Source organism: Tinamus guttatus, unplaced genomic scaffold (genome assembly GCF_059628265.1).
Source record: "Tinamus guttatus ecotype Peru unplaced genomic scaffold, ASM5962826v1 Tinamus_guttatus_pri_ptg000311l, whole genome shotgun sequence".
Classification (NCBI taxonomy): domain Eukaryota; kingdom Metazoa; phylum Chordata; class Aves; order Tinamiformes; family Tinamidae; genus Tinamus; species Tinamus guttatus.
In genome coordinates, this window is record NW_028288845.1 from 3,156,755 (window position 1) to 3,169,591 (window position 12,837).

General features: G+C 33.4%; 1 protein-coding gene across 1 annotated transcript in view; it reads right to left on the reverse strand.

Moving 5' to 3' along the window:
- ATR (ATR checkpoint kinase) overlaps positions 1–12,837 on the reverse strand; it is a 33,326-nt gene that overhangs the window by 4,789 nt on the left and 15,700 nt on the right. Inside the window, exons 23-41 of the mRNA XM_088528550.1 lie at positions 12,516–12,629; positions 11,902–12,017; positions 11,342–11,462; positions 10,432–10,569; positions 9,563–9,770; positions 8,941–9,119; positions 8,431–8,595; positions 7,817–7,908; positions 7,228–7,319; positions 6,695–6,872; positions 6,014–6,190; positions 5,450–5,609; positions 4,647–4,826; positions 4,117–4,259; positions 3,554–3,651; positions 2,763–2,995; positions 1,925–2,059; positions 1,163–1,363; positions 684–827 (exon numbers count right to left, since the gene is read on the reverse strand). Coding sequence (XP_088384676.1) covers positions 684–827; positions 1,163–1,363; positions 1,925–2,059; positions 2,763–2,995; positions 3,554–3,651; positions 4,117–4,259; positions 4,647–4,826; positions 5,450–5,609; positions 6,014–6,190; positions 6,695–6,872; positions 7,228–7,319; positions 7,817–7,908; positions 8,431–8,595; positions 8,941–9,119; positions 9,563–9,770; positions 10,432–10,569; positions 11,342–11,462; positions 11,902–12,017; positions 12,516–12,629 — 2,874 coding nt within the window. The remainder of the gene's footprint in view (positions 1–683; positions 828–1,162; positions 1,364–1,924; positions 2,060–2,762; positions 2,996–3,553; positions 3,652–4,116; positions 4,260–4,646; positions 4,827–5,449; positions 5,610–6,013; positions 6,191–6,694; positions 6,873–7,227; positions 7,320–7,816; positions 7,909–8,430; positions 8,596–8,940; positions 9,120–9,562; positions 9,771–10,431; positions 10,570–11,341; positions 11,463–11,901; positions 12,018–12,515; positions 12,630–12,837) is intronic.

Below are 12,837 nucleotides of genomic sequence, written 5' to 3' on the forward strand. Positions count from 1 at the left end.
TAACAGACAATATATATAAAGAAAATATACCAATGACACAAAACCATTTTATCTACATTCATTTTCCCCGTCATACAGTGTAGGATTTAAAATTCTGAGTTTCAGTGTCAGGACAAACACAAGTAAAATGTTTCTCTCCCCTCTGAAGTCACTTAAAAGAGAATTTTTCAATAAATTGTGCAACTTGTACAAAAGCAATAGCTGAAATCAGTAATGCATTAGTGTTTCAGAAATATTATCATTTGCTTTGACCTCACTGAAAATATGGTAAGTTAACTTTCGGTGTACTATTGAGCAGCAAAATATGACTAAAACAGTAAGTATGGCAACATTCTTACTAAGAAAAGAAAAATGAACCCATTATTTGTACAGATTCCAACACAAAACAAGAAATACATCAACAAGATCAAAGTTTATGGTAATTAAGCATTCCTATATATTTCTGCCACTTGTTTTGACGAAATGTTGTGCTTTTTACAGACTTGTAAACAAAAAAAAAAAAAGATTGTTATGCATTCTGAATTCCTACTGATGTCAGCTGAAATCGAATATTTTGCTATAGCTTACTCTCTTCCCCAGTAAATTCTTCCTTAAGAAGAAGAGCTAACTTTTTGTTGTTGGTTGGTTCATCATTTTATTCTAGTTAATAAGTATAATATATCTCATTTTGTAACTTATCAAACCTTATTAATAAGAGAGTTGAATTCCATGAGCCGGCAGTCTTTTCTTAGGTCATCTTTTGGTTTACACATCATAATATAAGATTTCCCATCTGAACCTTTTAAGCTGATCTTTTTGGGCTTTTGAAGTGATGCAAGAATTTCCACCTAAGGGAAATTAAATTCTTTATTAATACCTGTATCAAATGCTACAAGACAAAAAAATGAGTGTCATAAACCATTGTAACAAATTACATTAGTACTTTCATGGTGCTTATATGTTATTCACAGCATGTTGATCTCAGGCCAAAATCTGATCTAAATACCAAGAGGCCCCATACTTATCAGGTTGTTATGACAGGAGTCATTAATTTTCATGAAGGTAAATATCAAGCAAACTTTTGTGTCTCTTCATCCTTCCCCTTCTAGAGAACTAAGAAAATCAATTTCAGCTACACTCATTTGGCATGAAGCTTAAAATTACATGTTAAGAAGAGGCTTACCGTATCATCAAAGCCTGAAATGTAGGCCCAGCATCCAGGAAAAGGGTCATGGTTTGCATGTGTGCCAGGAATTGAAGGAAGAGTTGGTATCATCACAGATTGTAAAGGAATGAGAATCTCACTGAATGTGTGCTCTTCTACCAACCTTTTAAGTGTTTTGAAATGAATACTCATGCTTAATGTTGAGCTGTTTCCATCAACCTTAAAAAATGTTGTTCGTAAGTTAAAAATAAATACTTAAAACATTCTTGCTATTTTACATCTACTAATTACTTTTGTTAATCAGAAAAAAAAGCAAATTAAATTTCAAATGGGGTTCAAATAAAATATATCTTGCCCTTATTGCTTAAGTAGATTTCACTCTGAATGTAATACAAATTAATTAAAGGAATAGATAAATTTTAGCTCTGTTTTCAAGTTCATTTAATCATGACAACGAGCCATATTTTTGTTATCAAAACTGTAAAAGTTACTGGGGAAAAAAAAAAAGAACAAAGCATTTAATTTTAAGTCATTACAACTGTAAAGACCAGACACTATAAAATACATCATTATGTAAATATTTATAACATGCTTATTCTGAATTTTTTTAAATTTTTGTTAAGAAATACTTCCAAAATAAAAATCTTTTTACAAAGGTATTTGCAATTTAAGAGAAACTATGCTAATATAATGAACAGGCTAATACCAGGTATCAGAATAATCTTTCGTACAACATTTTAAAAGATCTCATAACATTCATTAATTTATTTGTAGAAGTACCGGTTTGTTGCATAGTTCTAACAGCTTATCCGTAAGGCGTGTTGCATCTCCAATAAATTTTCCCAAAGATTCCTTCATGTGAATAGCTTTGTTTAGAATTTCCTTACATCTATTGACACGCATAGGGTAGGAAGACTGAAAAGAGAGTAATATTAAAATTTACTAAGAAAAAAAAAACTCACAGTTGAACTACAGTCATGAATATACTTTACTTCTTGCTTGTCATATTTAATAACTGCAAAGAGAAATCTCCTATTTAATGCTGACAGGTCAAAGTGATATTTGGTGGGGAGAAGAGATTCTAGGCTTAAACTATTCTTGGAAGCCCTACAACTAACAGTTATTTCCCAAAAATGTGCCAGTCCCAAAGAAACAACTGTACTATGCTATCCTATTTTCTTTGAAACAGTTTTACAATTGTAGGAATAAGTAGCAAATTGTACATGTGAATCAAAACAAGAGATTAAATATTTCATTATAAAATTGAAAGTACTATGACAATTTAAAAACAATAAAAAACTGTCAATAACTCCCCAAATAGAAAGCTAATGATCTCTCTATTATTCAGATTTACTTCCCAATAAATCACACAAGTAAGAATGCATCTTGATTAGCATCCTATTCTGGAGCATTTAAAACTATAATATCTGAGCTTTCAAGTGGCCTGCGATAAAATCTTTTGAAGTGGTAACAACATATCCTGCTCCACAATACTGTCGCAGCAGCTAAGCCACTATTATTTCTTATAATTGTCAGCTAAATAGGTTATAATTGTATTCTCCTTGCTAAAAACAGTTTTACACACTTAATGAAAGTGCAGCTGTCCTTATCAAGGTACCTTGGACACAGCAGTCATCATCCACATTGCCTGCTGGGGATAGGCCAGGAACACTTTAGCAACAATCACCATCAGGACAGCGAAGACTTCATCGTGAGAGTGACAGATTCGGGAGATTAACTGAGAAAAAGCTGTCAGAAACTGATAAGGTGCCAGGTGATTGGTGTGCTCTGTAATCACCTTATTTATTTTAGCTAAATCATTTTTCATTTGAACACGTTCTGAACGACTTGCTGAAAAACACAAAACAGATTATGTTCCTTAAAATCATTTAAATGTTCCTTAAAATCATTTAAATCAAGACAACAGAAATATATTTTGCAGTCAACCTCTCACAGACAAAAAAAAAAAAAAAAAAAACTCCAAAACCCATAAACAATCCCTGAAGGGAAACATAAGGAAAAAGACCATCCTAATGTAGAGTTCTCTACAAACAATTCAGTAACTCAATTATTTATAATAACTACTGCAGTTAAGTTATTAACTAGGCAGACTAACAGGAGGCACGGCTAGGAATGAAATAAACCTGTACAGACAACACAATACATGAAGGACAACCCTCCTTGCACTCTTAAAAAGAAAAAAAAAAGATGGGCAAGCGTTAAAATAATATAGGTTTTAAAGACAATACCTATTAACATCCAATAATCAAAAAAATAGTAATTTTTTCATATAATCTCAGGCAGTATGTCTAAACAAAGAACTACACGCATATTTCATTATTCTCTCTCTTTCAATAATGTACATAGAAGTATGACACTAGAAATATGTGCAAGGATATAATGTCCTACCTTTATCACATTCATATGCTTTTGCTCCAAAATCCAGCCACAGAGATAGCATTCTTGGCATCGACTGATAAATGAATTGGTTTCCATACTGCAGAGACCTGTTTATTTCATGTTTAAATTACAGTGTGTTAATGCAATCTATTAAAACTATTAATCTAATAATAAATTATTAATCTATTAATCTATTTATTAATAAATCTTACAAAATTTTACACACTTAATTGTTTCACAATCTATTTTACGGTTCAGAAATATATTAAGCAGTTTAATGGATATGCAACCAACTAATATATAAAAGTTTAGTCTGTGTTAATCAAAGCTGCAGATGAAATAAGTAACGTAGTAAATACCACTTCTGTCTTAGAGGAAAGAAACAACTGCTTATTTAGAAAACAGAAGTACTCTCTATTAAATGATGCACTTAGTGTTTTTCTTTTACGAAATGGCATAAAATATTTAATCACCCCGAACTCTACTGTTGAAAGCCAATGTATTTTTATGTATTTTTCAGCACTGCAGTAATCATTCTATACAAGCTACACAAAGATGTGGGAGGGTCTAACCTGCCAAAATGATGAACAATGTATCTAATCAGATCTCCTTGCTTTTCCATCTTATTGTCAGTTACCATAGGCATTAATTTATCGTAGTATTTAGCAAGATAAAAATGCCCATCTTCCCATTCTGGCAAAAAAACTGTAACATCCTGAAAAAATAAAGAAAAATATGAATAAAAATGAGAATGCTAAATATTACAGTATTTTCATAGAAATTACCTAGATTCCATTATTTTTGACTATTCCAATGTTCATTATACTTTTCTTAAGCATTTTTCTTATATACTTTTTTTTTCTCCTTTTTACCTCAATAGAGTGTATACATACATATATTAGGTATACTTAGCCTCCACTAAAGCTAATTCATATGCTTTTATCTTTAAAACAAGACCCACTTCCTTCTTACCCATTGATACACCATTTAATACTAGTGGTACTTGGCTGCACTATGCGAAGTTGGCATGGTTTACATAATAACGATATTTTGTAACATTATTTAAAAATGCCATCCTGTTAACACTAGCACATGAAATTACCTTATACTTTTTCATAATTGCATTGCTTTCAAAATTAGCAGTTTCTTCCATAAATCTGCCCACTAGCAGCATTGCTCGACCATGGATGAGTTGATTTTTGGTATCACACAGTGCTTTATTCTCAGGGAAACATAACTCAACCCCCTTCTGCAGAACAATGAGTGCTTGGTGAACCTCACCCTAATAGAAAGAGGAAAATGTTTCATTTACTTTAAATAAGATATGTAAAACAGCTTACAGTTGTTACTTAGCAAAGTTCACAGGTGTGTTTCAAACATTCTGACCATGGTGAATGGATTTTATTGTCTTCAAATGCTTCTTATATTCCCTTTTTGTTTCAGCATCACTGTCCCTTAATTGCCCTTCAGCAACGGCTCCCAAGCTTGCTAAATAATTCAAGTTAGTTAAAAGAATATAAGTAAAAGTCTACTATTCAAATTGTTTAAATTAGCCAGGGCTGCTTTGATAGAAGCAGATAATCCATCTACTTTATACACAGTTGTCAGGAGACTGAATAGATACAGAAGAGGATTGACTAGCCGACCGAGGTCATTTACAACATGAATTTACAACACGAATGTATGACTAAGGTCCCAGTTGATGTTTCTCATTTTACATATATATATATATATATGTATATATGTATAAAAATATATATATATATGAGAAATATTTTACACATATATATTTTATATATATATATATATATATATACACACACACTTTTTTTTTTTTTTTTTAACTTGGAGAAAACTAAAAGTTACTTTCTTGTACATAAAAAATTCAATTTTCATTTTGCTCACCTTGGACCACAGCCACTTTGCTCTTTCTATATAAAGCTCTGAGAGTGTAGACTCGCCAGCATTCAGAAGTGCATTATATGCAGTCTGGTGATGGCCAGCTTTTCTTGCAATTCTGGCACTCTGGAGCCAACATTGACCTACCAGTTCACTGTAATCCTGGCTGCAGAGATATTTTTGTAGAAAGTGAAAATTTTCAGTTATCAGTACTCTGTTATAATATCAAGCAAATATCATAGTGTGTTAAAAAGCAAATAAAATATCTTAATAAGTTATATGTTACAAAGAACCTGTTTAAAATTATTTGTAATATTTACGTATTACACAGTTTTTCCACTAAAAATAGCCTAAAAATACTTTCTTCTCCGTTTCTCCTTTACCATTTCAGAATTGACAGACACCACTTTTGCCTGCCAATTTGAACATAAGTAATACTGGTGATAACTGCAGTTGTGTGCAATATAAGTTTCTGCAGATTTTTATTTACAGCTTTTAATATGTACATGGAAAACCAGAAGCTGACCTGCAGAGAATAGGCAGACAGACAAGAACTGGTCACATTCTTACCTTTTACCAAGGCTGAGCAAAGCCCTTCTCAGTGCTAGAATTGGTTCTTTTGCTCTGTAGGAGTTCTGGGTCATTTCAATACGAGCACACCAATTAAGGGAATCTCTGCCATGGTCACCATCTGCTTGCTGAAAAACTGGCCCAATACTGTGCTCCAGCTCACACAGCATATGCAACCTATGACAGCAAAATAAAGGCAAGGTTGAAAATGCTTGCTGTTTGGAGTTTTATGTGGTATTTGTCTTTTTTTTTTTTTTTTTTTTTGTCCAAAAGCTAGCCATAAAACTCAGTTGAAATAGTATGACTTCCCTTAAAAGCAAAACCACTGCAATATCAAACCCATACCCAAAAGGGAAAACAGATTAACAATAATGTTCACATGTCATTGACTCTATGTACTATCTTAAGCACAAAGTTCAGTTGTACATTTATATTACCTGATGTTCACAAACTTACTTGCTGACTTTTTCAAGTCTATACCACTCTTATTGAATTTCTCATGCAGGACAAATTCCTAACTCAAAGGTTTCCAGTTAGCAGAGAATGCAAAAAACAAGTTGAGCGTAAAAACACACCAGCACCATTTATTGTGGAAATGAAAAATTCTTACTGCTATACTGCAACGCACTTGATTACATGCTTTCCAAATTTGAAAACACAGTGACAAAAGAATAAAGAAACCTGATAATGTGTTCATATCCTCGCTGATAGGATCCTCTTTCAAAGCTTGCTGCTGAAAGGGGTACAATCTGCTCTGCTCGAACAACTTTCAAGGTTTCATAAAAGGCAGCTTCATTTTTCTTCTTGGCTGATAACAATAAATGTCCCAGTCTGACACTCCAGGTAGTAGACTTCACATCTTTGGGAAGTAAGCAAAACAAAACATCCCTCTGTTTCTTTAGCAGCTAACATGCCACTGAAAACTTTCCAAAATAAGATTCTTCAAACTGAATAAATGAGTTTTAAAAAGACTGTATAATCTACCCTTCAACTACCCATCCCAAAGGGGGGGGGGGGAAGGATTGCTCAAAGACCATGCAGCTTAGGATCAAATTCTTTTATAAAATCTAGAAGAGTATTAGTCAATGTCCCCTCCCTTCTCAATTAAAGACAAGACTAACTTCCCCTGGGTTGCTTAATGCTGACCAAGCTAGAAAACATATTTGCTAAGAAATTGAAGAAAATATTCATATTTTGTTATCAAGAAAATCTACCTGAAGCTAAATAATTTTCCAGCAAATCCCACTGTGACAATTTCCACGCTGCCTCCACTCTGTATGTGTTCAGCTCAGAAATCCATTCTGACCTGTTAAAAGAAAGAAAAAAAAAAACAATAAAAATGGTTATGTTTAACTTGTATTTTTTTTCTTTTTTTTTCACATGCAAGTTTTACATGATTTTAACAATAATCTTAGTATAAAATTTTCCCTTCTGCTTGAAAAGAAGGTGAGCTTGCTTTAAATACAATTAAATAAAATAAAAACCAACTTCCAATCCAATTTTCCTGTTAGGCTATAGAACCACTATGAAACAAGGGACATGTAAGGCAATGATGGATTTTAGTGTTTAATAAATTAAAATTATCTGCACTGAACATGGTGCAGATAAGCATGTGTCTAGATGTTTTGAATTTCGTAATTTATTTACAAACAGGGTTCTACAAGGTTTGCAAGCGTCACACTGCTAGTAAGATACCCCTGAAAAGCATCATATGCTTGAGAAAGCACAAAAATGACTACTAATACAAATGTACAATGCAGGACTGTCAGATTACTCAAATATTGCACTAAAAGCATATAGTACCTGTTGGCAAGTACTCCATTGACCTGAGTAATTACAGTAGATAACTGACCAAGGCCTAACATGGACTTCACTACACCATGATAATGAATAATCTAGAAATGGAAAAACAAAACCGATTAACACACACACACACACACACACCCCTTCACAATAAATCTGTGGCAGTTTTAAGGAGGAAGTATGTCAATTTGGATGTATAATACTTTATAATGGGAAGAGGCATAACCAGTTGCACCATAGGCTAAATGAACATTCACTATATAAAGAAAATCTCCCATTTCCAAAGAACCTAAATCACCATAACCAATTTTTGAAATGTCTCGCTACAGATGTAGTTTGATGTTTGCCAATTTAATAATGCATGTATTAAGACCTGTGAATAAACTATTAATCCAACACTGCCTGCAAATTACAGTATAAATCCACTATGAAGAGATTTGCTACAGTTCATGAAAGACAATAGCAATACATAGCTAACTTCCACAGAAGATGCTTATGTTCATACACAACTTAAATATTCTGAAGTGATATTTTTGGCTTTTTCTTGTATTAGACAAGTAATACATTGTGAAAGATTAACAAAAAATGTATTAAGAATTTGTCCTGTATTTTACCTGATCAGGTTCCAGCTGGATAGCCCTATCATAGCAGGCTGTGGCATCTCTTAGCAAGCCAATACTTTCATGTTCAAGGATTTGTTCTTTGAGGGATGGTTCTGCTTTCCGAATCGCACTCACCCCAGCTACTCCATCTGGCTCATGCATAGCAGCATACAATTTCTTTTTTCAAACACAAAACATAACAGAATGGTAAATGGACATGAAAAACATCTATAACACCAGAAGACATTTTATATGACATGTTCAAAATGATGCATCTTATGAAAAATGGAGAGCATGGAGGAGTATTCTTGGCCTTAAGCTTTTATTTCAACATTTAAGTAAATGGCAGTTTTGTTTGGCAATTTACCAAATTGAGAAGTGGCTTACTGCCATAGTCACGACTCCATACCACAAAAGGAGTAGCATTCAATTTACCTGAAGCAATTTTGACACAGGGAAAAGTGACAAAATATGACTCTTTTTTTTCCCCCCCTTTTTAAAATTAGATAACAAACAAAAAACCTGGAGAAATCCAAGATGCTCCTGAATATTTTGTTTATTCTCTGTGATGAATGATTCAAAGTGCATCACAGCCCTTGTATACGCCTTAGAGCGAAAGGAAGCCACAGCAAGAGTATCTTGAGGTATGAGGTCTAGAAAACGTGTCACATTTTGATATTCTCCGTAGTCCTCACTTGATGCTAAAAAAGAAAAGCAGTTTACAAGTCCATCACTGAATTCATATAAGTAGAAGAACCCTATATATCAGAATTGTATTAACTCATTTTCCATTTTAGTGAGATAAATTGCTTAATTTAAGAACAAGTTTTTCTCTTTTATCAAAAATGTTGAAAGCAACACTGCTGAACCACTGCCTGCATTGTTTAAGATATCAAAGCATACGTTAAACTGAAATTTTAGAAAACTCTCTGAGAATTAACATTTCTTTTATTTTGAAACTCTATTTCTTAAAATAGCCATTAAAAACAGTGAGATTGGTTTGAGGTGAAATTACTGTGAGAAAAACAACTCAAAGTAGAATAATGTAGCGATATTGCCTTCTTATATGATCATAATGTCAAGTGGTACGTTTAAATACTTGAAGAAGGTAAATACAACTTAAAATACAGTAAGCATTACTCACTTTTTAGATCACCTCTGTCTTTGTTAGACTTGCTCGTACTTTTCTCAGCAATAAGCATTTGAAACTTATGTCTAGCCCACTGCGTTAGATGATCAAGCATGGAAAACACTGTCTGCATGCTCAGCTGACTTAGATCAGATGCACTGTCTTGAAGTCTCCTAGTACATATATCATCATGTTTTAGAACAGCCATAATCTCTGCATAAACCTACACAAATATTAAAACAATAAGAGACAAGTGTCATATTGTCATCAAAAAGCAATTAACCTAGTCACAGCCCATACCCAGAATGTTTGATCACAGATATCTTAACTATGCAAATTTCAAATCAATTCAGCATAATCTATTTTTTTCCATTCTCTTCAACATCTGCTAAAGCAAACTCAAGAAAAATCAAATCCAAATTTTATCTTCTACCTCTTATCTGCTCCAATACTTTTATGAACCCTGCTCTGCATGGATCTTGTAGCTCTTTTTTTTTCCTACTTAGAACTATAAGCATTCGCAAGAGAAAAAAAATACGCGTCTGAACTCTCAGAAGCGTACAAGCTCAATATATTCTTTTCTTGTGTTGTGCACTCTTCCTCTGTGCATTGTTCTGGCTCTTGATACTACTGTAATCATAATTAATTACATGTTTCTCACTTTATGTCCTTCTGAAATATTAAGAAGGTGGAAAACCACATACTAACTTGCAGGAATATACTCTGAAACCGAACTGAAAACATATACTATCTACATAGAAATATTTTATGACTATACAATTTGTTCATATAGAACTGTAGTAATGAACAGCAATGAACAGCTCTTAGGAAGAGCAGCTCCTGAATATGTTTACATAGGACAGCTCCTCCTTATATCCCCTCACCTCTTGTTGATCCTCCTGACTGCATCCCAACAAAACATAGACAAGAATGTGTGGAAGCAGATAAATGGTTACTTTATAGTCATTCTTCATCATAATACTGCAGCAATTGAAAACTTTTCTGGCAAGATCATGCCGTACCTGTTAGAAAGATGGCATTTCCACAAAAAGCAAAATTACACAAGTGTTTTGTGCAAGTATCCGAACAATTCATTAGCATTAAAAATAATAAATCAATAAATTATTAATAAAAATCAGCACACAGAAAAGCATAAGGCTTTACAAAAGCATAAGGCATAAGAGTTTACTTCTGCACTCAACCATTCTTCTGCCCTTAAAAGAAGGCAAAAAAAAAAAAGTAATACATATTTCATGCTATCCTCTGAAACGGGGAGGCCGGTGAAGCCAGGGAACTCATGCAGCTAAATTTGCTTCTGAAACTGGTTAGTGTAGAAGTGATTTTTTCAGTGAGTCACTTACATGTCAGACTATAGGAGAAAGGGAATTAAGAAAATCAGAAAGAAACAAGTTCTTTTTATGTGCTCAAACTATGGGGAAATGAAATGCTTTTTTCAAAGACTTCCAAGAAGATAAATTAAGGTTTTACAGAAGTATTTCAGGTATTCAGAAGCATTTGTCAGTGTGTTTACCAAAATAAGACTCTGCAGACAAGCGTGGACTCCCTAGACTTCTGGTTTTGACACAATCAGTTACAGCTTAGAGTTTGTAGGCAAGTGAAAGGAAGATACACGGTTACCTTGATGATGCAAGAAGTGTGTGTAGTGTCTGCTGTAACAGGCCTATAGATAAAAGGCTATAATATTCTCTCACTCACCCCTCATTTTCAGAGACTGAAATTAGATTCAGTAATTATAGTTGTATTTACAAACGTACACCACAGATTTATGCTTACCTTTGTTATAAGGTAACCTGCCCAAGTTGCTGACCATTCTGCAAAATTATCATCTAATTTGCTTAAGTAAATTGGTTTCTTCATCTTAGACCAATTTACATTTTTTTGATAACTTTTATACCTGTAAGTTTAAAATCTGCATTAGTAAAACTGACATTATTATCTTGAAATAAGAAACAACAGAAAGAAATTAGTTAGCAAGTGCCTGAACTGGAATCCATTGGATTTTTTTTCCCCCAAAAGAATTAATAAAACATTATGAACAGCCAAATGAAACATATTTTCACTCTACAGATCACTGAAATGATACATGAAATATGACCTGTTACCAGCACTTTTAAGGCTGCTGGAACAGCTGTTCAAATCAAACTTAGAAATGCTGTTTGAAAAATGAGCCAAATTTGATGAGTCAAATTTGTCAATTTGATGTCTCAGTCTTCACAGAATAGTAATAATCACACGCACACAAAAATCAAGTTATCACTTGATAATGTGATTAATGTGGGGGGGAAATGCTTTTAAAGATGTAATACAAATAAACCAAACAAGTATTTACATACCGTGTATTTAAGTGAGGTTCCAAGATTTCTTGCACATGCTCAGGAAACCTTCTCCAAAGCCTGGAGCCTGGGCAGTCAGTGTTTGTCTCTCTGCAGTCATAGATAGACAATAACTCCTAAAAAGTATGGTTCACATGAACCAATTAGCACTGAAAATGCATTTATAAAGAAAATTGGTGCATACAGACATACAAATTACAGAATGGTTAATTCCAAAACTGTATCTTCTTAACTTTTGTCCAGTATTATCTCCTGTTACTAGACACACAGATTTCAGCTAAGTATTAACAGCCCAAGGTTCTCCAGTTGGTACTTGGACATTATCCCATACTCCTCACATCAGCCAATAAGCCAGGACTAGAAGCTGACCTGATTCTTCCTTTTACACAAGCTTATTAATTTTTCTTAATCCACTTGACTATATGAGGCCATTCATTTTCTCTTGGAGCAACAAAGTAGGCTGAAGTTTTCACAAAGATATTAAACAAGAACAAATCAGCTATATACCTCAAACACATACATCTCAATGTAGCATTTGCACTGTATAATTCTGTGTTCAGTGTGGCAGGAAATGATTCAAGAAGAAAAACTAAAGATCTATCCATATATCTTACCTGAATGGCATATGCTGCAGAATCTTGAGCTCGAACATTATCCGCATAAGCAAGAAATGCTCTGGTCAGTTCCATTAATAATCCAAAGGCAAAATTTGGATCCTCCACTCCAGCCTCAGTCACAAACAAAATACCAATTTTATTAAAAGAAACAGAGTAATTGCTATATCATTTAACATCCTGATAATCACTTTGAAGCCCATCTCCAAACTCATTTAAAATAGAAAACATAGAAAACAGTGGGCCTAACGCTATTAAAATCCCTATTCTCTATTACTTTTTAAAGAATTTAATGATAAACAAGATAATACAATAACACTCC